The 26,750-nt window shown below is 58.3% G+C and overlaps 2 protein-coding genes across 3 annotated transcripts; both read left to right on the top strand.

Annotated features, from left to right (window-relative positions):
- Window positions 1-2,057: 2,057 nt before the first annotated feature.
- ADGRG5 (adhesion G protein-coupled receptor G5) lies at window positions 2,058-8,144 on the top strand. Its single transcript, XM_068693796.1, has 13 exons — window positions 2,058-2,208; window positions 3,127-3,210; window positions 3,429-3,507; window positions 3,618-3,756; window positions 4,762-4,896; window positions 5,105-5,221; window positions 5,450-5,492; window positions 5,706-5,812; window positions 6,030-6,148; window positions 6,257-6,522; window positions 6,598-6,697; window positions 7,129-7,391; window positions 7,531-8,144. The coding sequence occupies exons 2-13, from the start codon at window positions 3,147-3,149 to the stop codon at window positions 7,605-7,607; spliced, it is 1,509 nt and encodes a 502-aa protein (XP_068549897.1). The 5' UTR covers window positions 2,058-2,208; window positions 3,127-3,146; the 3' UTR covers window positions 7,608-8,144.
- A 5,118-nt stretch (window positions 8,145-13,262) lies between these two features.
- On the top strand, window positions 13,263-26,650 carry ADGRG1 (adhesion G protein-coupled receptor G1). Of its 2 annotated transcripts, none has more exons than XM_068693386.1 (14): window positions 13,263-13,674; window positions 19,340-19,427; window positions 19,935-20,351; window positions 20,847-20,964; window positions 21,105-21,252; window positions 21,405-21,530; window positions 21,948-22,064; window positions 22,548-22,593; window positions 22,986-23,086; window positions 23,168-23,283; window positions 23,568-23,842; window positions 25,116-25,227; window positions 25,486-25,754; window positions 25,925-26,650. In XM_068693386.1, exons 2-14 carry the CDS (start codon window positions 19,388-19,390, stop codon window positions 26,044-26,046), a joined length of 2,007 nt encoding a protein of 668 aa, XP_068549487.1. In that variant the 5' UTR covers window positions 13,263-13,674; window positions 19,340-19,387; the 3' UTR covers window positions 26,047-26,650. The 2 variants fall into 2 exon arrangements, with proteins under 2 accessions (XP_068549487.1, XP_068549486.1); XM_068693385.1 differs by having other exon boundaries at window positions 13,265-13,674; window positions 22,983-23,086.
- The last annotated feature ends 100 nt before the right edge of the window (window positions 26,651-26,750 follow it).

Here is a 26,750-nt window from a genome sequence, read left to right on the forward strand (position 1 = left end):
GGGCAGTTTTGCGGTACTTTGGGGTTGTTCGGGGGTACTGAGGCGTGCCCAGGGGTGCGCACGCTCTCTGGGGTCTGCTCGGGAGCGTGCACCCGTGTGGGCGCGTTCACGTGCAAACTTGAGGTCGTGCGTCTGGGGCTGCGGCTGCCAGGTTTGGTCTGAGGGTTTGAGCACTTACAGAGCTGTTGGAGGTGCAGCATCGGAGGCTGGCTGTGAGAGCAGCTCCCACCCATCTTCATCCTGGCCCTGTGTGCTCCTGGGGGTGCCACGCCGCTCCAGATCTGCCATTTAGGGGTTCTGACCAAAGATCACTTGCCCCAGCCTCAACTGCAGAGGTTTTCAGCGGGTTCCTCCCTGCTCCATGGGACGCAGTGCTGTGTTTCAGGGCCCTAGCAGTGATAGGATAGCCCACCACGGGTCCCTGCAGGTGAGCAGGTCCAGGACAGCCACACAGTGCTGTGTGTCCTAGTGCTGGCTCTGTCCTGCTCCAACCAAGCAACAACTCCCCTAACCAAAAGGTTTTGTTCCAAAACATGATAGTGGGAAAGCTTAAGATTGCCATTTGATATGGAGGCTGGCCACTGGAAGGAGGAAGCATGCTTTGCTGGAGCTGATCCCCTCCCCAGGGAAGGCACAAGCGCCATCCCAGCTTTTCACCAGACAGGAAACTCTGGGTGGTTGTGATGCACCCAAAGATGTTCAGGTCCTTCCATCCAGAAGCATTTCACATCACGGTATTCCCCTCCTGGATCGTCTTACCACCGCAACACCATTTTCCCTGGATATTTTTCCTTTCCCTGCAGGTTTTCCAGCCAACAGCTCTGAAATGTACGTGGCCCTGAGCACTTGTTTCCCATGGGAAGGGATGCGGTGCTGATGCCCAACACTCCCCCAGGTCAGGCGAGCGGGGAAAATCAAGTTAAAACAAAGCTGAAGTTGCCTGTGTATGTTTTCACCCCTTCCCTCAAAGCCTGGTATTTTTCCACTGGAAGCAGCCTCAAAACACCAGGGAAGAGGGTTTGCTCTCCCACGCTCCTTCACTGCAATTTGCCTTGGAGAAAAATGATTTTGCAGGCAGTTTGAGGAGGGGCTGGCCCGCGCTGCTGTGCTGGCCGGCGGGCTGTACTTTTACCTGCTTCCGGAGCTGCTGGCCCTTCTGGCACCGAAACAGGCTTGGAAACCTGTCAGAGCTTTTTGTTGGCAAACTGAGCAGTGCAGAGGGGAAGAAGAGCTGATGCCAGGTTCAAAAGACATTGAGGCTGGAAGTGAACTTCTTGCTTTTAGCTGGGAGCAGAAGTTATTTGAAGAAAATGAAGCTGAAAGTCTTGTTTGAGGAAACAGCCAGTTGTTCCAAGAACTTTCTTGAATTTTCTTCAGAACATGCTCAGATGAAATACTGTAAGTGTTTCTTAACTGCTTGCTGGGAAATTGTCATCATGGTGACACCAGAAGGCTCCAGAACCTTCTGCAGCATTATGTCCTTTTGCAGTATTCACAGCTTGTCCCAAAAGCAGCAAGTGCCTGATTGTGCCCACTAATCCTCCACTAAATCCACCCCAAAGGGCTCCCATCTTCAGGATGGAGGCCGGTGGTTGTGCTGCTCCATGGGCTGAGGCCTGGAGACTCATTGCATGGGTGGGTGCAGGTGCCAGGGACCCCATGTGGCATCGTTACCCAGTGATGGGTACTGGCACGGCTGAGTCCAGGCAAACTCGTCTCACAGAGGGCCCATGAATTTGGGCTGGGCTTCTCTTCCAGCTGCCCACCTCCATCAACGCTGCCTTCAACAGGAGCTGTGAGAAAGAAGGCAGTGAGAAGCTGATCTGATGCAGAAACCCATTATATCAAATGTGACTGGGGAGCAAATTGTCCTCAGGCCACACCAAATGGCAGACCTGTGCCCTCACGGCCTTCAGCCTCAGTGCTGAAGTTTGGCCATACCAGGGACACTGCCCCTGGTGTACCAGCTGTGACCCTGGTCCCCAGCACAGCATCTGGAAAGAATAAGCAACAGGGAATATGGAAGTGCTGTTGATTTAATCTTCTCATCTGCATATGAGCACTTCCTTTTTTGCTGCACAGACCCACAATATAGACAGTTACCCAGCGGCTCGGCAGCTTCGCTGTGGTGCCTGCGCCAGCCTTGTGACACAGCAGCTCCAGAGACACCTGCACACCGCTGCAGCTCCACCAGCCCAGCTCCAGCAGGTAGGGGCTTCCCTGCAGGAGTCAGGGACTTCCTGGGGTTGGTGGGCGGGAAGGGTTCCTGCACAGCATGGGGGCTTCCTGGGGCCAGGGCTGAGCACACAGCACAGGAAGGAGCTGCTCTCACCATGGTGTCTGCACCTCCCAGCTCCCTTCCCTTCAGCATCAGCATTTTCCTCTCTTGGCTCTGTCTTGGGGGAATGATGGCCCGTGGAGCCCTCATGGGTGCTGGCTGTGCAGTGGGATGGATGTAGCAGCAAAGTGCCAGCCGTGGGCTGCCAAAAACTGCTATAGCGCTGGGGACTATGGACAGCCTGGGGAGCAGCCACCTGCTGACCAAGGCATTGCTGCTGCTGCCATGGGCAGGCAGAGCCTTGTGGCAGTCATGGCTTGGTGCTCGGGAGGTGTCAGCACAACGGGGCATCACCAGCCCACAACACTTCTGGGAAGTCCAGCTGCACTGGTCGCTGCTGGCCGTGACAATGCAAAAGGTCATGCTATGCCCCGATGGCAGTACAAACATTTCTGCACGTATTTGTGCACGGGGAGTACACCGCTTTCAGGTCTGTGGTCTCTCCCTCACGGCAGGCAAGCTGCTGCTTTTGGGGTTGTTGTTGTACATGCGGTAGGAGCCGAGAGCAGATATGAGGACAGTGTTGCAACAGATGCAAATCTTACTCGGTGCCTTCCACCCTTGTGCTGGGGATGATTCCTCCTGGGGAACTCAGGACCAGGACAGTCCCAGTGAGCCCTGGTGCTGCGGCAGAGCGGGTGGCAGCACCACTGGGATTTGCATGGCAGGTGGCAGCACCACTGGGATTTGCATGGCAGCCTGTCCCAGCCCTGGCTGGCCAGACAGTGGCTGGATGCTTCCCAAGTGCGATCCCAAGGCTGGGACTTGGTAGTGGGTACCTTTCACAGGAGCAGAGAAAAGCACGGAGATGCCCACCCTGCTGCTGACCACCCTTGTCCTCTGCGTTGCTGGGTCTGTCTTGCCATGTGAAGGTAGGGGCATCTCCTGTAGATCTTCCCCGTGCCACCTTGCTGCCAGCAGCAGTCTGGAGGCGATGCCTGCTGGTGTTAGCTGGGTGGTTTGGAGACCATTTGGGACTTCCCAGCTTGGGGGGGAAGAGGGGGATGGGAAAAGACTGGGGTGAGAGGGGGATGGCGAGTGGGGAAGGATGCTGTGCATTGAGGCTCAGCTCCCAAAACACTTCTCACAGACATAGAGACTATACAGAGCTGCATGCAGGACCTGAATAAGGGGCTGGAGGAGGGCAACCCCCAGTACAACCGGGACAGGTGAGTGGCAGCTTCATCCCTGCTGTCCCCAGACCCTCCATATCCCCCGCAGCCTCAGGGGCCCGCTCGCACTGCACCCTGTCCCACAAGCCCTCCTTTTCCCCTTGCAGGTTAAATCAGCTTGAGCAGGCGCTAGCCCGCAGCAAACCCGGCAAGGAGGGATACCACTTCCAGACCAATCTGGTCGAGGCCCACGTGTATAGTGTCACGGCAGACAGCTTCAAAGGTTTAAACCTCAGCAGCAGTGCGGTCAGTACCCCTGTGCTGCCGGGCTCTGCCTGCAGCATGCACACAGCATCGGCCCCTCCATCCCTCCTCCCTGCATGGGATCCCCCTAGGGGGGATGCCGGGGTGGCTCTCGGTCACCTATGCCGGGGTTGACGAGGAGCAGGTTGGTTTTGGGCACCTTCTGAGCATGCTTTGCACAAGCCCAACCCCGGGAGACGTGGCCCCAGGCAAACCGGCTGCAGATCCCGAGCGCCGACACTGGGGGGCTTCCGCTGCGCGCTAGCGGAGAGCCGGGATTTTCAGCCAGCCCCCTGTGCCTTGGGGCCTGAAGATCCCATTTTCCAAAAACAAGAAGCCCCGAGCCGTGGCTTTGCTCAGCAAAGAGGGAGATGCGAAGGACGGGGGACAGCGCCGGGGCCGCTTCCGCAGCGCGGAGCAGAGGGGTCCTGAGGCAGCCCCGCAGCACTTCCTGCAGCCCCGGCGGCGAGACTTCCTCGGCTCTGCGGTCGGGTCGCTCCAGCCAAGTTCCCTTCCTCGTAAAGCGTAGCTGCTGCTGAGCAAAGCAGCTTTCGCTCCAGTGCGGGTGCCCATGTGTCAGCTGGGACCCCTGCTCGGGACCTGGGGGAGCAGAGACACCCTGGGGGCACCTCCCAAAGCATCCTGCTGCGATGCCCTCTGCCCTCTGCCTGCCCCCCGACCACGCCAGATGGGGTGGACTTCTCTGTGTCCTTCTGCCTGCAGCCCCAGCCTGTGCTCGTCTTCAGCATCGGGACTTGGAGCAGCTGCAGTGCCTGCGTGTCCACAAGCAGCTCCGACACCCCGGTGGGGCTGGGGATGTGGTGCACCCGGCTGGAGCTGCCACCAGAGCTGGGGAATGCTGTGGAGTGATGCTGAACTGGGGTGGCTGTGCGGGGGGGCAGCCAGGGCACCACCCAGGCCTGTGGCTCTTGTGGGCAGTGTGGGGCTAGAGTACTGCTGGGCTGGCTGGGTGTTGGGTGGCAAAACCCTTCTCTGCCCTCCTGGCAGGCAAAGAACAAGGGGCGAAGCAAGGCACAGCCCAAGCACGCCATGAGATTCCCAGGGGAGCTCATGCACGGCATGCGGGCACGGCAGGAGCACAAGCTCATCTGCATTTACATCCACAGTCCTTGCATCTTCCTGGTGAGCCAAGGCCTGTGCTGGTGGGGTGAGGGTGCCTGGGGAGACCTCTCCAGCCACCCTGAGCAGCCCTCTCCAGCAGCACACTGGCCCAAACGCCATGCACTGCCTGCACCATGCAGGGTGCCTGGGGTGGGTGGGATGTCCTTTGGGGCTGCGATGGCAGCCTGGGGTCTTCAGGCACTCCCCACAGGAACCCTGGCTCTTGCAGGATGAACAGAACAGCTCTGTACTGAACAACCACATCCTGGGAGCCTTCCTGCAGAACAGGGCCGTGACTGGGCTCAAGCGCGCCGTGGAGATCCAGTTCTGGCACAACCTGGTGCTGGTGAGCAGAGCTCCGCTGTGGGCACCAGTGATGCTGGCCACAGCCAAGCTCTGGGGATGTGGGGGATCCCCAACATTGTGTTCCCTCCTGAGTTGGGAAAGACAAGATTTATCCCTCCTTGCATCAGGATCAGGATGTTTCTTTGCATCCAGGGGAGGGGGGGGTGGTCCTTCCCCAGGGAGCAGAGGCTGTTCCCATCTCTCACCTCCTCCATCCCCTTCCCACCAGGATGCCTCCAACGCAACCTGTGTCTTCTGGGTGCCTGGAGCTGGTAAGTGTGTCCATAGCCAGGATGGGGGGACGGTCAGCTCGCTGCCAACCTGAAGGCATCGTCTGCCAGCCCCCAGGCAGCTCTCACTATGGGAAAAAGGGAGAAGACAGAGCAGGGCCAGCAAGGAGCCAGCAAGCCTGCCCCTGCCTGTCTCCCATCCACTGTGTGGCATGTGGGGAGCCGGGGCACCCTCTGACAGCATCTCTCCCACAGGCGCAGGCAGAGCAGGCAGCTGGAGCAGAGAGGGCTGCGAGACCGAGCACAGAGAGGGCACCGTTGTCTGCCACTGCAGCCACCTCACCTACTTTGCCGTCTTGATGGTCCACAACCCTTCTTCCCTTCCCGTCTTCCCCCTGCTTAGCTCTGCAGGCAGCTCAGTGGGGGTGGGGGTGTGCGTGGGTGTATGTGGGGGTGCAGAGGGTGCTATGAGGGGTGGTTATTGCGAGAAGGTTCCCCTCCTTCTCCCCATTTTCCCAGCTGGTGGGTGCTGTGTGGGACCTTCCTGTGGCTCACCCCGTCCCTACCTCTCGTGGGCAGATCCAGGCACAAAACCTGAGCCAGCCTGTGCTGGAGTCTCTCACCTACATCAGCACCGTGGGCTGCTCCATCTCAGCCTCTGCCACCTTCTGCACCCTCCTGCTCTGCTGCTTCTTCAGGTAGAGCCACGCCGTGCCACACCATGCCACTCCGTGCCGTGTGCCGTGCCGTGCCCTGCTGCCAGGCAGGCACCCATCGGCAACCCCTTGCCCTCTCTGCTCTTGCAGGCGCCGGCCGAAGGACACCACGACCAGGATCCACATGAACCTCCTGGCTGCACTGTTCCTGCTCAATGGCAGCTTCCTGCTGAGCAAGCCGCTGGCCACCGGCACCAAGGAGCTCTGCCAGGCTGCTGCTGCCCTGCTCCACGGAAGCCTCCTCTGCTCCCTGGCGTGGATGGGTGCTGAGGCCTTCCACCTCTACCTCCTCCTCGTCAAGGTCTACAACATCTACATTCAGCACTACCTCCTCAAGCTCTGCCTCTGTGCTTGGGGTGAGTGGCTCCCACGGGCTTCTGCTGGCACCGCTGCTCCCGCCGAGCCCCACACAGCCTCTGCTCGCCCCCCAGGTCTGCCCACGCTGGTTGTGATGGCTGTTCTGATCTTCAGTGGAGAAACCTATGGGTGCCACGACATCAGCACCACTGACGGCTACCAGAATACGAACATGTGAGTGTAGGGGCTGCTGGCTCCCCACGCACCCCAGGTACCCCCCGTACCCCAAGCTCCCCATGCAGCTCAGGTTCCCCATGCACCCCAGGGACCCAAGGCTGATTTGGGTCCAGGGCCAGCACAAGCCGGTGGTAGCTCTGCAGGTGACACTTTTTATCAGCTTGGACCTTTCTCTGGAACCCTGCAGGCCCCCACCTCACTACAGATGGGAGCCCCTGCTTGCCATGCCCCCTCACAGCTGGATGCTGTGGGCCTTGGGCAGCTTCAGGGGCATTTTTTCCCCTAGATGCCCCATCTCCCAGCACCATGGGGTGACCGGGGATGGCCACATCCCTCCCTTCCTCCCTCCACCACCAAGCCCTGCCACACACCCAGCCCTTGGGTTATGGGCACTGGTCCCCGTCTCCACACGGGTGTCTCTCTGTCAGGTGCTGGCTCACCAGCAAGCCGGCCCACTTTGTCACCCTGTGCTATGCTGGCCTCATCCTGCTCTTCAACACGCTGATGCTGGCGGCCGTGGTAGTAATGCTGAGGAGGATCAAGAGCCAGAAGGGGCAGGCGAGAAGGGACTGGGCGACGGTGCTGGGGCTCACCTGCCTGCTGGGAACCACCTGGGGCTTGGCCTTCTTCAGCTTCGGCGTCCTTCTCATCCCCCAGCTCTACCTCTTCACCATCCTCAACTCCCTGCAAGGTCAGTGGGGAGCACCTGGGCAGGGAAGGAGGTCGGGGGGAGGGAAACCGGTGGGGGCTTGCGAGCTTCCCACTCTTCATCCTTCCACTGTGGCAATGGGGAAGCCTGCAGCCGTGACCGTGCCACCGCCCCCCTGCAGGTCTCTTCATCTGCCTGTGGTACATCACCACATACCACCGCAGCAGGTCCAGCTCTGACAGCAGCACCTCCAGATAACACATCCTGCTGAGGGGCTGTGGGGATCCAGGAGCCGCCGAGGAAGTATTGGAGCTGCAAAGGAGCTGCCCAGAGCCAGGGGCCTGCAGCCACCCGCAGCACCACTGCTGTGCCCAGCTGCCCTGCACCACCCCGGACACTTGGCCCAGGGGGGCCCTGCTGCCCCCCTCGTTTTTACTGGAACTGACTTCTCCCACAGGGTGCAAATGGGCTGGAGCAGAGCAGGACATGGGACAGCCAGCCACTGGCAGCCTCTATCTCACAGCAAAGCAGCAGGCACTGGTCATGGTGATCATTCTCCCCAGCATCTCCTCCTCCAAGAGTGAGGTCAGGGACAGCGGCTGCCCACAGCCCCAGTCACCAGCAATCACGCACACAAGGGCTTTGGCTTAGTGATTCTGCAGTAGAGAGGAGGGTGGTAAATGAGTAAGTGAGCTGACAGCAAAGATAAATTTGCTTTCCTCTCTTCTCTCTTATGAAACTGGACTCAGAGCAGAGCTCTTCAATGCAAATAAACTCTTTATCAGGGTTTAAACAGCCCAGCCTGCAGGAAATAAATAGCAAGGACAAACTGTGGGGACTGGAAATGTGGGTTGGAGATGGTGATCAAGCCCTGGCCCCCATGTGCTTCCCAGCACGCAGGGCTCTGTTATCCTGCAGCTACCCAAGCCAGCTGAAGCTTTGCCCTTCTTCACCCAAGATTTTGGAGCCAGGCGTTCTGCTCTCTCTGCTGGGCTGCAGGGACTTCACAGGTGTCACACCATGGAGATGCTGGCGTGGACATGAATCTCTGTACCTCTGTCCCCACGTTTGCAGCTCAAGGGTGCAGGGCATGGGCAGCAGCAGGACAACAAGGCCATTTACTGCTGCTGCCAGTTTCTGCTCTGGTGGCAGGAAAACAGGCATCACGAGTCAGCTCACTGCACATCTCTTTCTTCCCGTGTCACTCCATTGAGCGCTTTTCCCTTTCGCCAGAAAGGGAAAAAGCTTCTTGGGGCCTATTTCTGGGAAGCCAAGGAAACCACTTGCTCTTGTTCTTTGTTCTGTTCACAAAGGAAAGAAAGTGCCTCTGAGTTTCTGTCCATCCCACTCACAGCAAGGACAAAAGCCCTCCCGTCTGGGTCTTTGAGCGCGGTGCTGGAGTGCGCTAGGCACAGCCGCAGCCAGCTCCATGCCCTTGTCCTGTGGGCTCTCTTGCACCTCGTGGCCATGAGCTGTGCGTGGTTCAGCGCTTCAGCATCTGACTTTGGCCATTAAAAACAGCCTGGGCTTTGGTGAGGTGCCAAGTGCCGGGCAGCGAATGAGCCCCACTGTGAGCACCTCCTGCTGGGGAGTCGCTTCCCCGTTCAGGCAGCTCCAGCTCCAAGGGAAGAGTTTTGTGGCATGAGTCACGCAGTTTGCTGGTGACTGTGTGCAGTGACACCGGTGCATTCATGCGCCTTATTCCTGTATCCGGCTGCTCCTGGAAAACAATCACCTCATCACTGCCTCCCTGTGCAGGCTACCCCAGGAGCACCAGGGCAGCAGGGTCCCAGCGGGGCACGGCACTCCCGAGGGAGCCAGGCGGAAGGTGAAGGTGTTTTCCCACACTGACAGGCCAGGAGCAGGGATGAAGGGCACCCCAAGGACCCCACACATGTGCCGGCATGGCGATGGGGACTGAAAGAACATGACTTTTAGGGCTGAAGGCACAGGGCTTTTGCTGGAGGCACAGGGAGGGCTGAGCCCCCAGGGCTCCTCTGCTCCCTGCTCCGAGTGCACAGCCGCTGTGGCCTCTCTGATGCCCCAGAAACATGGGCAGGAGGGGGAGCAGCCTGTCTCACCTTCTCAAGGAGAACTGATCCTGTTTACCTTTAGCCTTATCAGGCAAGATTCTGTGTATTTTGTCAGCATTTGATTCCTTGAGTGGGATGGGATTTCTGACCTGGGCAGCAGCTGGGATAAGGATGGAGCCCGGGACTGCATGGGATTGCAGCCCAGGGTGTAGCCAGGGTTCCTGCAGGGCAGGAGGCTCAGACCCATGCTTGAGCCCTGCAGAGGGGCAGCCAAAGACCCGTGCCAGGCTGTCAGGGCTGATATTCCTGCCTCAGCAATGGCAGCTGGTATCACCCCTCTGCCTGCCACTGCCACGCCTCACCACCAGCCTCAGGCTGAGGTGCCAGCCCAATGGAAAATCCTCAAAGTCTGTGGGGAACAACCAGCCAAGGAAGAACCTTTTGGGATCTAGATTTGGGACTTCACTGCTGGTGCCTGCTGGAGAGCTGACCAACATCAGTTTCCCACGTCCTATCGGAGCATCTTAAGCCTTGTACTATCTCCAGGACCGGTTTTCACTCTGACTTCACAGACATTCCTGCCGGCTTGTTTGTAGTGCCAAGCCCAAACAAGATGATTTTATTGCTCTCTACAGTTGGGTTTACAGTCCTGGTGCCCAGCAGGTTGCTGTTGTCATTGCTGCCAGATGGAGAAACCCTGATGAGGGGAGGTCTGGCCTCCTGATTTAGAGACCTTTGGGGTCCCAAGAGGCTGTAAAAGGCTGACTTTATGATCAAGGCTGAAAGATGCAGGGTCAGAGCCATAAGTGCCCCTCATTCGGCTTGCAATGGGTATTCATCCGCACCTACGGGCAGGGCAGTTTTGGATCTGGACACAAGGGGGACAAGCCAGGAGCAGCTGGGGACTGAGGCTGCTCAAGGTAAACCTCACCTCTTTCCAGAGGAGCTCCCAGCTCCCTCTCCACCTCTGCCTCCTGCTTTCCCATGCAAATGTGCTCTCCCGACGCAGCTCAAGCCCAGGCAGCGTGCAGCCCTCAGGGCAGTACATGTTTTTGTGAGACTGGCTGGGAGCGGGGCCAGGTGAGGCGAGCAGACGGGAGGCAGGGCAGGGTGAGAGCAGCCCACAGCTGTGAAATGGGGGAGGCCGAGGTGCTGGCATCCAGCTATTCTGGACCGTGCTAGGTACTGTAACGAGGGGCATCGCCATGGCTTTGACTGGGGAGGCTCAGATCGGGCACAAGAGGAAAGTCTTTGCTAAGAAAGTTGGGCAGCCCTGGGATGGTTCACTGGGATTTCTATCCCTGGAGCTTTCCCAGACTCAGCCCACCACAGGCACGGCTGCCCTGCCCTGGCATTGCTCACTGGCTTGCTCAGCAGGATCGGGGACCTCCAGACGTCCCCTCCTACCAGCACTGCTCTGTGATGTGGCTGCATCACCCTCACCCTTCCCCTGCACCGACTGGAGCTGAGCTGAGCCCAGCTCACGGTTCACACCCCAGCAGCACCTCTCCAGGGACGAGCACCCCTGCCTGCAACAGGCAGCCAGGGAGGCAGGAGCCAGCCCCAAGCCCTGGAGAACCAGCGTGGGCCCAGGGAGGGATGAGAGGAGTCAGGGATCACTGCACCCAGGGACGTCAGAGCTATCAGTAAGCCCTCCCCTGCCCTCCCCTAGCCACAGACCCCAGCCACAGGGGACACCATGGGAGCAGCAATGCCAGCCCGAGCTGAGCCAGCCACAGCAACCACAGCAGCAGCTCCTGTCCCTGTGCCACCTGAGGGGAACACGCCACCCTGGCAAAGGCTCCAGATAAGGGAGGTGGCTCCCACACTTCCATATCAGGTGGAAGCAATAACGCAGGGTAAAGGATCTCTGAGAGGGGTTGGGGGAGGTGATCTGTGCTCTGGGCTGGGGCCGTGGCTGCTTTCCAGCAGGACTGGCACAGCCCCACGGGTCTCCTGCCTCTGTTGCCCATGCCTCAGGCTTCGGATGACTGAGATATCCTTGCCTGCCAGCAGCAGCCTGGTGGTGAGCTCATCAAGACACATCCTTGTCTGGCTGAACCCCGGCTCCCACAGCTGTGCCTCTGCCCTGCTCCTCACCCACCCAAAGCGTTCACACCATTTGGGGACAGGTCTTCTTCCCTGCAAGGCTTCAAGCCAGGCAAGGGCTGCCTGCAGCCCAGCCCAGATGAGACATGGGGATACCCCCGAGGGACTGTAACAACCCTAGATAACCACCTAGGTTACCAACAAATTCACACTCACGTGGACAGGCTCTGGGGTGGGTGCTCGCACAGCTTTTAGGAACTTTTATGGCTTTTAGGAACTTCCCAGCTTGAGCAATAAATCCTTATCAGGCCGAGAGACTGCTGCTGGCCTGAGCCCAAGGGCAAGTTTCCCTTGTAAGGGACAACACAAGGATTTCCTCCCCCCTTGCTCTGCAAGGGTCTTTGAAACAGCAGCAAGGCCTGCTGACTTCAAGATAATCCGATAACATCAACAAGTGCAGGCATCAACCTAAAAATAACTCTGTTCACCTCCTGATAACGTCAAGTGCAGACAAAAGTCCCTTTGTTACATAAACAGTTACAAGAAAATGGCCTAAAATGTCCTTTCCTCATCAGTCACACCAGAGGCGTGACCATGGGACAAGGGGGCAGCACCTGACCCACAGGAGAGCCTCATCCCCGACTAGTTGGAGGAAGGAGTGAAGAGTAGGTCCAGCAAGGGCCGGGAAGGAGGCAGCGATACTCTGCTTGCTGGTCATTTTTGTGTCTTTTCTCCCAGGAGGCAGATTTATGGTGGTCCCTGATGGGGTCAGGTGAAATGGTCAGGGTGACCTGCGGGAGCAGGCTCAGCTTGTGGTGACGCTCCCACAGCTCTGGCTGCTACGGACTGAGTGCTGATGCTCGATCTGAAATTGGGCTCAGCCCCAGTCTCCGTAGCGTGGGACCGCTGCCCTTCAAAGGGAGCTGTGTGTTAGCCATGGTGTGGCCACGTGAGGCCATGTGAATGGCCCCGGCAGGCAGCCTGGCTTCCTGCGGGAGCTGGAATTGGAACAAAGTCAGAAGCAGCTTGTGGGTGATGCCAATGGAGGTGCAAGTCACCGTGCTGGACTCCTCCGGTGCAGGGCAGGAGGGAGGGCAGAGGCACCACCCCTGTCTCCCAGCACAGCCGTGTGTTGCTCCTTTGGCACAGAGGCCGACTTTTGCTTCTGTGCCACCCAGCACCTTTGCTGCCAGTGCGTCTACCCTTCCCCCAGCAAAAAGAAAAGTTCCATTCAAACAACTGGAAATATCTGTGAGAGCCAGTATTTACCCAAGGCACTTCCTGGCCACCTCCCAGCGCACTCTCCTCCCCTCCATCTCCTTGGAGCCCGACTTTCTCCCGCACGACTGCTTTTCAGTACACACAAAAGGCGGCTTTGGCTGGAACCTGGCCGAGCTGTGCCCCTCTCTGCAGCAGCTTTGTGGGCTCTGCAGTGATCAGCACCACTCCTCACGGATGCCCCCAGACTCAAACCCTGCAGCTGCCCCAGGGTGAGGGGCAGGGTCCCCACCTCTGGGCTCAGAAGGCAGGGACACCCCCTGACCCCACACCCCAGCCCTCCTCCTTCAGATACCGGGGTCTGTGTGGAACCAGGTGCATGTGTGGAGCTGCGGGGACCAAACCCCACGCTCAGGACCCTTCATTTGGGCACTGGGCAAGAGCCACGCTCCTCGCTCTGCTGCTTGTCCTGCTCCTTGTCCCCCCCCATTTCCCGCACGGAGCGGGGCAGAGTTCGCGGGGACGCTCCGTCCCGGCTGCTCTCCCATCAACTATTATTGTTTTTTTTTAATCCCTTTTGCAGCCAAGCGTGCAGCCTGCCAGCCAAACAACTCCTTTCCTCCTCTGGACACCCGCCAGCCCCTGCGCCGTGCCTGGAGCCGCAAGGTGCTGGGAAGGAGGCAGCCCGGCCCCCGGCCGCCCCAGCAGAGCTCCCCCAGGAGCGAGACCACCCGGACCCCCCCCCCGAGCCCGGCTGCAGCGACCGGGTGCCGCTCCCGGAGGCTGGGGGCGCCGCGACCCCCCCGGGGGTCCCTGAGGGTCTCGGCGGCACCCGGTGCTGCTCGGCTCCTCCCGGTCCCGCCCGCTGAGTCACGGCGGGGCGGGGGTGGGCTGAGCAGAGCCGAGCCGTGCCGAGCCGTGCGGTTCCGATAGGAGCAGTGCCGTGCCGAGCCGAGCCGCATCGTACCGAGCCGATAGGAGCCGTACCGTGCCGGGACAGCGCGCCCAGCCCGGGCCGCGCCCAGGTACCGGGGTCTGTTAAGCCGGGCGGGGGTCCCGGAGCGGCTTGGGGGGCGTGCGGGGCCGGGGGCAGGAGCGGCGGGGCCGGGGCGCTCGGGGTCGGACCGCGGCTGGGGGCCGGGCGGTGCTGCGGGCACTTGGCCCCCCAGCTCCCGTGGGGGTCTCCTGGGGGCCGGGGTGCCGGGTGGGCTGTGGGACGAGGCGGGGAGCACGGCTGCGACGTGTGCTGTGTGTCCCTGCACGGGCTGCGACGCCTCTGTCCCCGCACAGACGGCTCTCCCCTAGCGCCCCGCTGTCCACAGCCAAGGCGCGACCTGCCTGGAAGCCTCCATCCCTACGGGCGCTTCCCTTCCCTGCTAAATCGGGCTCGGCCTTGGCTCTGCCCAGCAGCCAGGCTGAAAGGAATTCAGCCCCGGAGCCGCAAATCCCCGTGCACTTTGCGGGGCAGCTGTTCTCGGCTGCTGCCCTCAGCACAGCTGAGCCCTGCGAAGCCCCCGCTGCTCTGCTGAGCCTTGCTGTGTGCTGTGTGTGCGGCCACCGCCTCCCAACCCAGGGCACCAGCGGCACACCCCGCTTCTCCTTCTGGCGGAGAGCGCGGCATCCCGTGGGATGGTTGGCTTGTCTCGACAGGGAGCTCTCCTTCCACTGCCTGCCGGGGGATTCCTGCTGCAGCACTGCGGCTTGCCCGTCCCGGCAAATTGCTGGGGCTGCCATGGGTGCTCCCCACCCCTGGGCTGCCTGAGGGGTCCCTGAGGAAAGGGGCAAAGAGAGCGGCAAGACCCAGCAAGACCAGTTGGAGAATTGAAGTCAGATCTCCTGGAATAGGCTCCTAGCAGCAAGTCCAGACTGCTGTGAGTGGGGGAGCCAGCTAAGGCTCATTTCATGGCCTGGGAGCTGTGGTACCCACTTATATGTAGGAGCTCTGCTGCCAGCAGGGAGCCAGGGGTGGTTTCAGAGACCTGGACAGCAGGAGAGAGGCTTTGGGCAATGCTGTGAGTGAGGTCCTCCTCAGCACCACAGCCACAGTGGGTTTTGCTCTGCCCCTGCAAGGTTTGCTGCTCCCACGTGAATTGAGCCAAGGCCTAAAAATGCTGCATAGTTGGTTCCAGTCCAGCTCTTAATCCTGCAGCCTGGGGGCTGCTATTCGGAGAGCAACAGGTTTGCAAACAACTGTGTGCTGCCGGGATGGGGCACACTGGGGCTGGCCTTCCTGCGTATTTTGGTGGCACCCATGGGTGTCAGAGGGGCGTGGTGCTGCAGACAGCAGCTCCCACATGCTGGGGGCTCTGGCTGCAGCCGGAGGAGGGCTGTGAGTGCCGGCCCCATGTGGCACCAGCTGGGCAGCAGCCTGCCAGCACTTGTTTTTCGGAAGGGCACTGAGCCGTAAACTTCTTTCCCCTCAGCTCACCGACAGCTGGGCTTTGGCAGTGACCAGGAGATCTGTGACCCAGGCCCTTGTACCTAGCTCCTGTGATGCCACAGCCCCCGCCGGTGAAAGTCCCACAGGAGTCGCTTCACCCTTGGCAGGCACTGGAATTGCTGCCATCCTCAAAGTATCCCGAGCCAAACATGAAATGGCTTGGTTGTCCCCATGCTGGGGACGATCAGACCCGCTCAGCCCAGGGTGAGGGGCAGCCCGTGTTGCCCATCAGCTCGGTGTTACCAGCTGCAGCCCATGCCTGAGGCTGAGTGCACCGTGAGGATGTGTGAGTGGGCACACCAAGGCCAGCCCCGCTCCTTACAGGTGGGAAACCGAAATCCCCAGACTTCACATCAGTTGCAGTGTGCTTTGAGGATGCAGGCTGCTCCTCCAAGGCTGTGGCAACCTCAACACTGCTGCAGGCATACCTGTTCCTTTGGAGGCTGTTTATAGCCCGTGCTGAAGCCACTGGCTTTGCATGACACCAAACAAGATGCTGTGTGTTCCCCACCACTGCAGAGGAAGCGTTGGGTTTGTTAGCTGAGGTATTTCTGGTTGCAGTGTCTTTTAGGAAATGGTTCAATGGTTTTCAATTCAATGGTTTTGAGCATCGGAGGTCGGGGCTGTCTCTGCCTCCCGCCAGCTCTCCCACCGCTTCCTCAGGAGGGGAGGTGGCAATCGGCCCGTGAAGGACATCAGGTCTGTCAGGGAGCTCTGCTGGGCCCCTGGCAATCTTTATCAGATCTTGTCCCGTCTCCAAAACTGCCCCGTGCCTGCTGGTGCCGCTTGCATGCTGATGCTGTGACTAATGTGTGGGCTGGCCCCTGTGCCCACGGGATGCTGGCCAAGGCCAAGGACACGTGGTGAAGATGAACCTCGTCACCAGAGTGACCGAGGCTGGGGCCGTCCTGAGCATCCCCTCCATAATGGCCCCTGCTCCCTGCATGGGATTGTTCTGGATCCTGTCTGGGGAGTCTGTCCTGGGTGCCTAGGGCCACTCACATGCCTCTCTCTGTGCGTCAGTTCCCCCATCTATTTCCCAAAACTTTGCCTTCTCTCCCATGAATAGCAGGCTATGGGTGGAGAGCCGTGTCCTTATTAGCATCTTGGAGGCTCAAGACACAGATCAGCAGTGTATTTTACTAGTAAGCCTGGAAGCAAAATAGATGAAAGCCCTTATATCTACCCCTTTCTGGTGTTTGTGTGAGACATGAGAGCATCTTCCCTTCTTGGGAAAAATATCATGTGCAAAACCCACATGCCCTCACTGTCTCCAAGTAATCAAATACCTGGTGCCAAGTCACCCAGAGATCAATAAGGTTTCTCAGTGGTAATAAACACTGGGCTTTTTATTTTTTCTACTTGCCTCCGGGTTTAGATAAAGTCTTCTTCCCAGGCTTCCCTTTGCAAGGCCAGCGCGTTAATTTAGTGGTGATGAGAGAACACAATGTAATGCCCTGATACTTCGTGCTGAGCCTCTGAGAAAACACATCCTGCCCTGTGCCAGTAAGGAGCCTGCTCCAGACCCGATCTCCCCCACCTCTGCTTATCTCATCTCTGACAAAGCAGCAGCTTTTCTATGTGCTATTGTTCTCAGAGCAGCCTTGGAGCTGAGCTACCAGGCTGGGGGGGGCTGGGGCGGGGTGACTGGAAAAGCCTTCCTGCTCCAGGGAGGAAGGAGGGAGGTTGGGCTGGCGTGGAGGGGCTGCCCTGCCTGGCTGCTGCAATAGCTCCCTGCTCTGGCTTTTGCAGAAGGGTTCCTGGGGGCGCGGGGCAGCGGGGAGCCAAGTGGTACCTGGGCGCAGTGATGCTGTGCCATCACCTGAGCTGCTCCCCAACGCCTCCAGGATGCACTTGGGGACCAGCATTGCCTGCTGTGGGCGTGGGTGGGAATGGAGATTTTGTGCTGAGAAAACTGTTTCAGGGGATTTTCACTTGGCATTGTTTAGCTCAGGAAGAGGCAATCAACCGAGTTGGGGCAAGCAGAGCTCAGAGGGGAAATACCAGCTGCCCCGCTTCCATGGGGATTTCTGGTCTCATCTGGGCTCTCTGTAATGGCTGAAAGGAGACGATCCCTTTCTTTGGGATCCAAATCCAAATCCAAACTGTGCCAGCACAGCAGAACGGGTCAGAGCTTGTCCCTCTGCCAGCCTTCCCCTGGCTGGAGCCTTGCAGTTTTGTGTCCCCATGCACTGGCTCGGTGCCGTGGCGCCACAGTTTGCATTCACATCTTTGTTACTCCCAGCTCCAAGCACCGGTGCTTCACATTGCCTTTAGGCACAGTGCATGTTTTGCTGTTGCCACCTGCGTTTTGCCATCACATGGCTGTGCTTTTTCAATACAAGCTCTCACTCCGTGGCTGCATGTGTGTGGTTCCTGGGCACGCAGCAAGGAATGAGGACACCGGCCTCATCCACATCCAGTTACTGCTGGCGAGTCATGTCCATGCTGGGGACCTCAGCAGCACGGTGCTTGTACAAGACCGTTATGCCCATGGTAGATGGTTGATTTACAGCCCAAAGCCCCTGTCATCCAGGGGTGACAAATTGTCGCGGGAAGGCTAAGGCGCTCTGCGTGTTGGTGCTGACACACCGGTGCAGGATGTGCGCGGGATCCGTGCTGGCTGGAGAGACTTCCTGCGCTGCTCAGGAAAGCAGCAAGCGGCTGTGGTGTCGCATTAGCAAACCCGTGTGGGGAAGCATGTCTCAGCACAGGCACAAGCCACCTCCTGCTCACACGCAGGACAACCCAGAACCTGGTCCTGGGCAAGCAGCACTGTGAGACTGGCCAGCACTGGTCGGCAGCCCCACTTCCAGCCTCGGTGAGAAATGAGGTGGGACCTTCCCCTTGCCACTAGGTAACCTGGTGACAAGTTTTCAAGCCAGCAATTATCCCCAGTCTTCACTACTGACAACCCTTGGATGCCTTTGAGAGCTTGTGAGACACAGAAGAGGCTTTATTTTTATCTTTCTCATGAGACCAAAATGCTATCTGTCATTCCTCTCATTTCTGACATCACACCATTGGTCAGACAGAAAAGCCTCAACAGTGCAGCAAAGGGAGCCTTTGATAGCAGTGCTTGCGGGAGCCCTGCAGCCACTTCGGCGGGTGGTCCCCCGGTCTCACATGCTGTGAAACAGCCGCAGTTCTGTTCACACAGGCAACAGGCGTCTGCACGCCTGGCCAGGTTTATGTTCCCACGGACAGGACACCCTGAAACGGTGCTGGGGGTTTTGAGCAGGATGGTTGGGAGCGATGTGTGAGCCAGACACAGCCCTGGCAGTGGCAGCAACCTGGGTGCTGGCTTGGCTTTGGGCATCAGCAAGTGCTTGGTGCTGGCAGCCTCCCCAGGCAGTCCGTGCTGACGCTGTCCTGTCCCAGGGGCTCAGCGTGATGCCCTCGATGGTGCACGTTTGCATTAGCTCATCAGCTTTCCAGGCATGGGCTGATTTCAGCCTCTTTATGGTCCTGCTGCCCAGGGATGCACCCCTCATGGTGTCTCTGGGCGTTCCTGCCACCTCCTGCTGCTCTCACCCCAGGCCCCTGGGTGGGGCTGGTGTCACTGTGCTGCAGGTAGCGCCTGCCCCTGCTGCTGCTGGGTGCAAATACCACAGCTGCAGCCTCGGCGGGTGCCTCGTGAAGGTGGGAGCCCAAGGTGTCAAGCTGAGCATGGGAAAGTGCTGCACAGCAACCATGAGACTGCTGCCAGGAGGTGGGGTTGTGTTGCAGCCGATGCACAAGCAGATGCAGGTGATGGTGGCAGCCGCAGGGGGACAGAGCATGCTCGTGTCCTGCACCGTGCTCCGTCCCCACCACCGCTGGCTCTGGTTTGCAACATGACCAGCTCCGCAGCTGAAAATACAGGAGATGAAATCACCAGATACAAATCTAGGCCAGGCAGGTTAGGAAACCACTATTTCCTTCTGTTCTTTATCGCCTGCGTTAAGAAGCCAGGGCAGGAACCAAGATATGAAGCAGCGAGCTGTAGAGCTTGGCGCCTGTGCTGGGGCTGAGAGTCCAGAGATTTGTCTGTCCCCCCCTGCCTCTGTCCTGTCCTTCCAACCTCATGTGGGGAGTCTGGCACCCAGAGCTCCTCCCCGGTGACAGAGGCACTCAGGAGCTGGCTGTTGCACCAGCCACTGTCCCACCTGCACAGCCTCAGCTCTCCATCTCCTGGTGCCCTGCTGGCTGTGGGCAATGTTCTTGTCACCCCAATACTTACATGGCCTCTTTTCTTTGTGACCTTCCAGGCTCTGCTTTCTCCTCTGAGGCAAAGCCAAAGTCAAGAGCCACCTGTGATGAAAGTCCTGCTCCTGCTCCTTCTCTCCCCCCTCCAAGGTAGGCTGGTCCCAGTCACATCTTGCCCTGGGCTAGCACGTCCAGGCTGCTGGAGGTAATTGGCAGCCCCAAAATGCAAAGGTTGAAGGCACTGGGGGATGTTTGCTGCCATGGCTTCCACAGAGGTGAAGCATCTTGTGGGCTGATGTGCCTCCACTAGGGTCTCTGGCATGAGGACCTGAAGATGGAGGGGTCCTTTCTGGAGAAAGGAGCAGGTCTGCATCCATCTGTAGTGCTCCTTTGTCCTTGTCAGCCTGCTGCAGGGCCGGGGGGGTGGCACTGGGGAGAAGCCAGCCCCAGGAGAGAGGGGCTCCTGTAGCCCTGGGCATGCTGGCTCCTGGCAAACCTCCCAGCGTGACCGTGGGCAATTCGGAGGTGGCTGGTGGCACACAGCCTGGCCAGGATGGGTTTGGCACACCTGGGGCAGAGCCTGGCACGCTGCGTGCTGGCGTGTGGGTGGCTGCCCCTCTGGCTAAGCCGGCATCTCTCTGCACTTGTGCAATGCAGGGGTGGGTGCAAGCACCCGCCAGGAGGATTTCCGTTTCTGCGGAGAGAGGAACCAGACTGAGAACAGCTCCGTCGTCTACAAGCACAGTCCTGCCAACATCTCCATTGAGAACACGGCCCAGGCACTCATAATAAAAAGCCCATTTCTGCCAAGCGGGAGAAACTTTTATCACCAGTCCAGCTTGCCGCCCACTTTGGGCCGGTACCGCTTCTGCATCTACTGGTTCAAGCACAACAGGACCCTCCGGCTTGCATATGGGAAGCAGAGCTTCCTCCTGGGCCGGGACCCAGGCAGCAGCATCACCCAGGAGAGGGGCTCGTGGAAGACTGAAAGGACCAAGATCTTCAACGTGTCCTATGTCTTCAAGGGCCAGAAGAACACCTCCCTTGACAGTGCATCTGAATACTTTTTCCCTGGTAAAGGCAGTTTGGTGTTATTTTAATGAGATAATGAGATAATTTTAATGAGTCTATTCCTGTGCTAGCCATCAGCAGAGCACTGGGGATGTCCCGGTGCTGTGCCATACTGTGACAATGTCAAGACACAGCTTAAGGGTGATGGGAAGGACAAGTGGTTTTGCTTAAGCAGCCCCATGGCAGCCCCTGTCACACAGGTGTCCCTGGGCGAGCAGCTGCCAAAGCATGAAGGCAGAGGTTTTCCAAAATGCTACAGCCCCCTGAAATCCCAGCAAGCCATGTGCTTATCAGGGGAATGCTGAGCTCCATGCGGCCAGAGAAACCATCTGGGTCAGGGTCTCTGGTGGCTTCCCAAGTGTGGGGCCACATTGAAGCCCTTTGCTTTGGGTTCCTGTGAGGGCTGTGCCATGGAGCCAGCCCTGGCCAGCAGCTGGGGACAGGGGGAAGCTGTTTCTGCCTGTGCCCCTGACAGTTTCTCCTGTCGTGTGCCGCCAGCCTCTCTGGAGATCATTCCCGTCGGGGAGCAGGACGTAGAGGGCCAGCTCGCTGCCCTGGACAGACTCCTCGCACAGGCGCCGGCCTCAGGTGCCACGGCACAGCGATCGCTTCGGCAGTGAGTGCGGGGCTGGGCTGCAGGCCGGGTGGTTGTGGTGGTGGGCAGGGTGTTGGTTGGACCCGTTCCACACTGGCGCCTTTTTCCTGGTCCCCAGCGTGGCACCTGCTGCCCTGCTCACTGCATCCCCTTCCCCACAGCGAACTCGGGGCCTTGGAGAGGATGCTGGCACACGTGGAGCTCAAAGGGCAGAACCAGACCTTTGGGAAGGCCGCTCTGCGTGCCACTGTCCTGAGAGTCAGCACCGCACAGGCTCCTCAGCACCTGGCCTTTGCTTCCCCGAGAGAGGTGGGTCTGTGGGGTGCTGGTGGGGATGGAAGTGCAACCCCAGGGCTGGCAGATGTTGTCACCCCCATCATCCTCACCACACCCAGTGGAGCTCAGAGTAGCAGCCCCCCGGCATCTTCCCAAGCTCTGTCCCAATGGGTCTGTCCTTGCAGGAGGGCAGAGAGGTCCAGGGGTTCACCGTGGATCTGCCGAGCAGCTTGTTCGTGACAGCAAAGGAGGAGGAGGTGGTGGAGCACAGGGTGCTCCTGGTGGACGTCAACAGCCAGGCCATGTTCCAGGTAATGCTTGCGCCATGCAGCACGGTGGGGTGCCACTGTCTGGTGGCACAGGGCAGCAGGGAGCCTGCTGCAGGGGGTGTGGGTACAAATCAGCACAAGGCATCGTTCCCTGGACTGACCTTACATTCACGTCCATGTTGCACCTTGCGGCATCACCAGCAGCTCAGCCAGGCTTTGTCTGCTCCTCTGCCCCTCCCGCAGCCCTCGCCCTTCTCAGCCAGCTCCAGTGCCTGCTGCCCAAACCAGGCTGAAGGCACTCACTTGTAGAGGGTGCTCTGGAGATGTTAGATGCTTCAAAAAGGAGCTAGAGGCTTGACGGGGTAGCAGCACAGGTCCTCTTTGCTGTGGACTCGCCAGCTTCACACCTGACAGCTCTCCCTTCCTGCAGTGCCACCACCTCCTCTCCTTCTCCCACAGGATGAAAACAGCAGCCACGTCCTGGGTGACAAGGTGGTTGGCATCTCCCTGGTGGACACGGTGGTGGCGAACCTCTCTGACCCAGTGGTCCTCACTTTCTACCACAACCAACTGCCGGTAAGTGGGGGAACAGCCCCATCACACCCAATCACTCCAGGAACAGAGGGGCAGGGATGGCTCAGGCCCTACCAGCTTGAAGAGTGGTCACGATCCAGCAGGTCCTAGGCCTGCTGCAACCTACTGCATCTTCTGGCTTCATGGCTTCACCACGTGCACTAGTGGCGGCTCTGCCTACTTTTGTGCAGTGGATGATGATTTGCAGATGTGTCAACTCCAGCACAATCTCCAGGGCTGGGGATAATTTGAGTTAATATTTATTTACTCATTCATAGCCACTGCTCAAAGATGAACTCCTTATCTAAAAGTGGGGCTTGGTAGGAGGCATCTGTTCTGCAAACTGCCAAGAGAAGTCTTTACCTTGAGCCTCTGCTCATGATATGGGCCAGTTCATCTCCTCAGACCATCTCACCTTTTGTTCAGTGTTGCCCCTACCAAACTTGCAATTCATCCTGACCAGGACCTGTTGTTTTGTCATTTCAGAGGAATGTGACCCTGCTGTGTGTCTTCTGGCAGGAGGACAGCACTGGTGAGTGTATGGGCGCAGGAGCTTCTGTGTTTGTGTGTGAAGCACAGATGCTCTATCTGTTCCCCTGGCTGAGTACTAAAGACCTGCTGTTGGTGGTGAAAGTTGTTCTGCAGCTCCCTTGCTCCAGCTCCATAAACGTTTCCCTTGGGGTCAATTTCAGGCTTTTTCCTCCATATCTAACCTAGGAGCTTTCTCCTTCCCCAAGGAGGGTACTGTTGCCCCTGAGGCGAACAATCCTGTGTATGTATTCCTGCCAGTGTGTGCTCTGCATGGGGTGATCTGGGACCCCCCACATTTGTCCTTCCCCCTGCTGTGGACACCCTAACCTGAAGCTCTGAGCTCCAAAGCAGCTGTTTCTGCCAGTCACCAGATGCTTTCCCTTTCTTTAGCAGCCAGCTCTGGAAACTGGGATAGCTATGGCTGCACAACAGTGGAGGGGGACAGACAGACACACTGCAGATGCAACCACCTCACCTACTTTGCTGTGCTAATGGTGGGTAGTGCCTTCCCACAGCTCTCTCCATTATTCCCCCTGGCACTGCTCCTTCACTGTCTCATTCCTTCTTCTCCCCAGGTATCCTCTCCAGAGATTACCTACGTACACAGAGAGTATCTGAGCATCATCACGTACATCGGCTGCCTTATCTCAGCTTTGGCATCCATTTGCACCATCTTCTTCCTCTACTTCAGGTATGGTCTGGGTGCCCAGGGGAGCCAGTGGGCTGACAGGATACCCCATGCTCCCTCTGCATCTTTCCTGCACTGGGGAGGGCCCAAGCTCTCCAGCTGCAGAGACCTGAATTTGCCTGTGTCAGTCCCATGCGTGGGGTCAGTATGTCAGCCCCTTACACTAACAAGGGTTCTCCTAACTCTTCGGGTGTGGTGTGTTGCCCCAGTGACACTGTGGGGTGTAGTGGGGCACCAGTGATGCTGGCCAGGCAGGGTGCTGACATCTCTTCCCCTCACTTCTCCAGAAGCAAGCAGCGAGACCAGATCATGAGCATGCACATCCACATGAACCTGCTGGGTGCCATCTTCCTCCTGGACTTCACCTTCCTCATCTCAGCGCACTTGGGTGCCAGCAGCAGCAATGCGGCCTGCATTGCTGGGGGGCTGTTCCTGCACTTCTCCCTCCTGAGCTGCCTCACCTGGATGGGCATCGAGGGCTACAACCTCTACCGGCTTGTGATCGAAGTCTTCAATGCCTACCATGACCGCCTCCTCCTCAAGCTCTGCCTGGTGGGCTGGGGTGAGCATGGGGGAGCCAGAGACTCCCCAGGGGCAGGACAGTGGGGCATGGTAGGGTCGGTTTCTGCCCTTGGAAGTCTTTCCCAGCATATATGGTGCCTGGATGGGGATGGAGGCACAGCTGTGGTGTCTGAGAGCAGAGGGATCTGTCTCTTCACTGAGGCAGGAGACGCAGTGACTGAGAGCAGAAGCAGGGGCTAGAGCAAAGGCAGGTCACCCAGCGAGGGAGGCATGTGACAGCCACTGCTTGGGGTCCTTAAATAGTGGTGGGATGTTCTTTCTAAAAGAGACACCCCAGTGTGGTGGTTTTACTGTGCTAGGCAGCTGAACTCCACCACAACCGCTCTCTCACTCCCCCTCCTTAGAAGAGGAGGGGAAGAAGTACGGAAAAGAGGGTTGAGATAAGGATAATTTAATTAAAGGGAAAAAATAATCATTAAGGAAAGATTATTATTAATTAAACAATTTAACTAAAGGGAAAAAGGGAAAGGGGAAAAGGGAGGGGAAAAGGAAAAAAAAAAAGTAAAGGCTGTGCAGAAGCGCAGAGGAAAGAAATTACTCTCTACTTTCCACAAATGAGTGATGCTTGACCACGTCCTTGAAGCAGGGCCTCAATGCACGTAGCCGGTGTTTGGGAGGACAGACGTTTTCACAGCGAGAGCCCCCCCTCTTCCTTTTTCTACCTTTTATTGCTGAGTGTGACACCATCTGGTATAGAATATCCCTTTGGTTGGTTTAGGTCAGCTGCCCTGGTGATGTTCCTTTCTCACTTTTTTGCCCACCCCCTAGGAGGGTTAGAGAGAGTCCTGATGCTGTGCCAGCATTGCTCAGCAGCAGACACAGCACTGGGATGGTACCACTGCTGTTCTAGCTACAAGTGCAGAGCACAGCACTGTGTGGGCTGCTGCAGGGAAGGTTAATATCCCAGCCAGACCCAGTACACCAGGGCAGCCCATAAAGATGGGCTTGATACAGGAGACACCCATACATCTCTGTCCTCCTTTGGATAGGAGGTTGTGGTAAGAAGATCTCATGATCATTTGTGGCCTAAAATCCCATCACCCTGTGAGACCCCCAGCTGGGCTCTGTGCAGCACAAGCCCGTTCCTTGGCCAGGGCTTACACCAGGAACCCTTGTTGTAGCCTCCCTCCTTGGTTCACCCCAAGGAGAGAGGACATTGTCCACCTTACAAGGAAAAAGAGGCAACGAGTCCTTCCAGAAGGTCTGTGGGTCAGAGATGAGCGTGGCCACTTTACTTTGTTCTTAACACCCAGGACTCCCCTTCTGTTGCGTGATGCTGATCTTCCTGACTAACTGGACGAACTACGGCCCATTCTCCATTCCCGTGTATGAATCCATTGGTGGAAAGTCCACCAGTGCAACCATGTAAGTCATGGGAAATTGATTGCTTGGTCCCTGGTCTTAAAGTCATCTGGTTCAACCTCCACCTCCTTAGCCCATAAGGCTGTGGCTTTCCCGGGGCTTTGCATAAGGTGGGGCAGGGGATCCCCCCTCTGGGTTTAACTATGATGGGTGCTGAGTTAGCCCAGAACCTTCGTGCCCCCCTCTCTACCCTCAAACCCTTTGTCTCATACCCCTGTGGGATGACACGGCGTAACCCTTTGCTTTTTCTCCTCCCTCTAGGTGCTGGATCACGAGCCCCCTGATCCATAACGTGATAAACCTGGGTTTATTCAGCCTGGTATTCCTCTTCAACTCCGTCATGCTGGGGGCCATGGTCCGGGAGATCCTCCGGCAGAACAAGAAAGGCCACAAGCTCAAGCATGTCCTAGCCCTCTGTGGTCTAAGCATCCTGCTGGGCATTCCCTGGGCACTGGTGTTCTTCTCCTTCACCTCCGGCAGCTTCCGCCTCGTCTCCCTCTACATCTTCACCATCATCAACTCACTCCAAGGTGATCCTGGGGCACTGGGCTCCTCCAAAAGGGCATGAGCTGCCCTGGGACTTTGTGGGTGTGGTGATGATGGGCTATGAGAAGATACAGCCCTGGGAGACTGGCTGGCTCACTGGCATACTGGTGGTCCTCTGAGGGGATTGACCCACTCTTTCTCCCTTCTCACCCAGGTTTTCTCATCTTTCTCTGGTACTGGAGCATGGTGCTGCAGGCGAAAAAGTCCTCCAACTTGCAGAGCAGCTCTGACAGCATGAAACTGCAGCCTAACAGCAGCCACAGCCACCCTGGCTGAGCCTCGTGCTGGCCATGCCGCGGGGCTGCCTGGCCGGGGCTCCCCGCATGGAGGGTGGCCATGGCAAGCACCAGCGCCGGCCGCTTTGCTACTCGCCTGCCCCATGGGGCCACCGGGAGCACAGGGATCTGCAGCAGAGACCCCCAGCCCCTCGCCTCCACCAGCTCCGCGTTCCCCATCACCATGTCCCCTGAAGTAGCCGGGTGTCCCCGTCCCTGACCGGGTGTCCCCTACCTGCTCCCACAGGGACAGGCTGGCTCCAGGGGCATGACAGAGATGCTCAGGGCTGTGGCAAGGGATGGAAGCAGGAGCAAGAACAGGCCCCCCAGCGCTCCCAGATGTCCCCTGCAGTGCCCCAAGGCCTGTCCTCTCCCCGAGGAGGGACAGCAGGAGGGAAAGGCCCCGTTTTCAGGCCTTGCTGGTGGCCGCCAAGAGGGCCCTTCCCTGGTAAGACAGAATAACAACCACTGCAACACCCTCTAGCAGCTGAAATAATCTATTTTTGTTATTTTGTTGAACGTTTCTCTATTTTTGTATGGTGTAAAAGTTTAATATTTGTGCTCGCACATGAGACTTGTGCCCATTAAAGTTGTTCCTGCTCTGAGTATGGTGCCCCTGGGTCTCTGCTGTTGGTGAGCTGTCCCTTGGGGTTCTGCCACTGCCCCTCATCCCTCCAGCGTGCCCTGGCAAACAGGGCTGTCCCA

Source organism: Anas acuta, chromosome 10 (assembly GCF_963932015.1).
Source record: "Anas acuta chromosome 10, bAnaAcu1.1, whole genome shotgun sequence".
In the NCBI taxonomy this organism is placed as follows: Eukaryota; Metazoa; Chordata; class Aves; order Anseriformes; family Anatidae; genus Anas; species Anas acuta.

Coding starts and splice junctions, on each gene's coding strand:
- ADGRG1 (XM_068693385.1), top strand. CDS start 19,388: ATGAAAGTCCTGCTCCTGCTCCTTCTCTCCCCCCTCCAAG. Junction 19,428..19,934: donor CCTTCTCTCCCCCCTCCAAG/GTAGGCTGGTCC, acceptor TGTGCAATGCAG/GGGTGGGTGCAAGCACCCGC. Junction 20,352..20,846: donor ATCTGAATACTTTTTCCCTG/GTAAAGGCAGTT, acceptor GTGTGCCGCCAG/CCTCTCTGGAGATCATTCCC.
- ADGRG5 (XM_068693796.1), top strand. CDS start 3,147: ATGCCCACCCTGCTGCTGACCACCCTTGTCCTCTGCGTTGCTGGGTCT. Junction 3,757..4,761: donor TAAACCTCAGCAGCAGTGCG/GTCAGTACCCCT, acceptor CCCTCCTGGCAG/GCAAAGAACAAGGGGCGAAG. Junction 7,392..7,530: donor CATCCTCAACTCCCTGCAAG/GTCAGTGGGGAG, acceptor GCCCCCCTGCAG/GTCTCTTCATCTGCCTGTGG.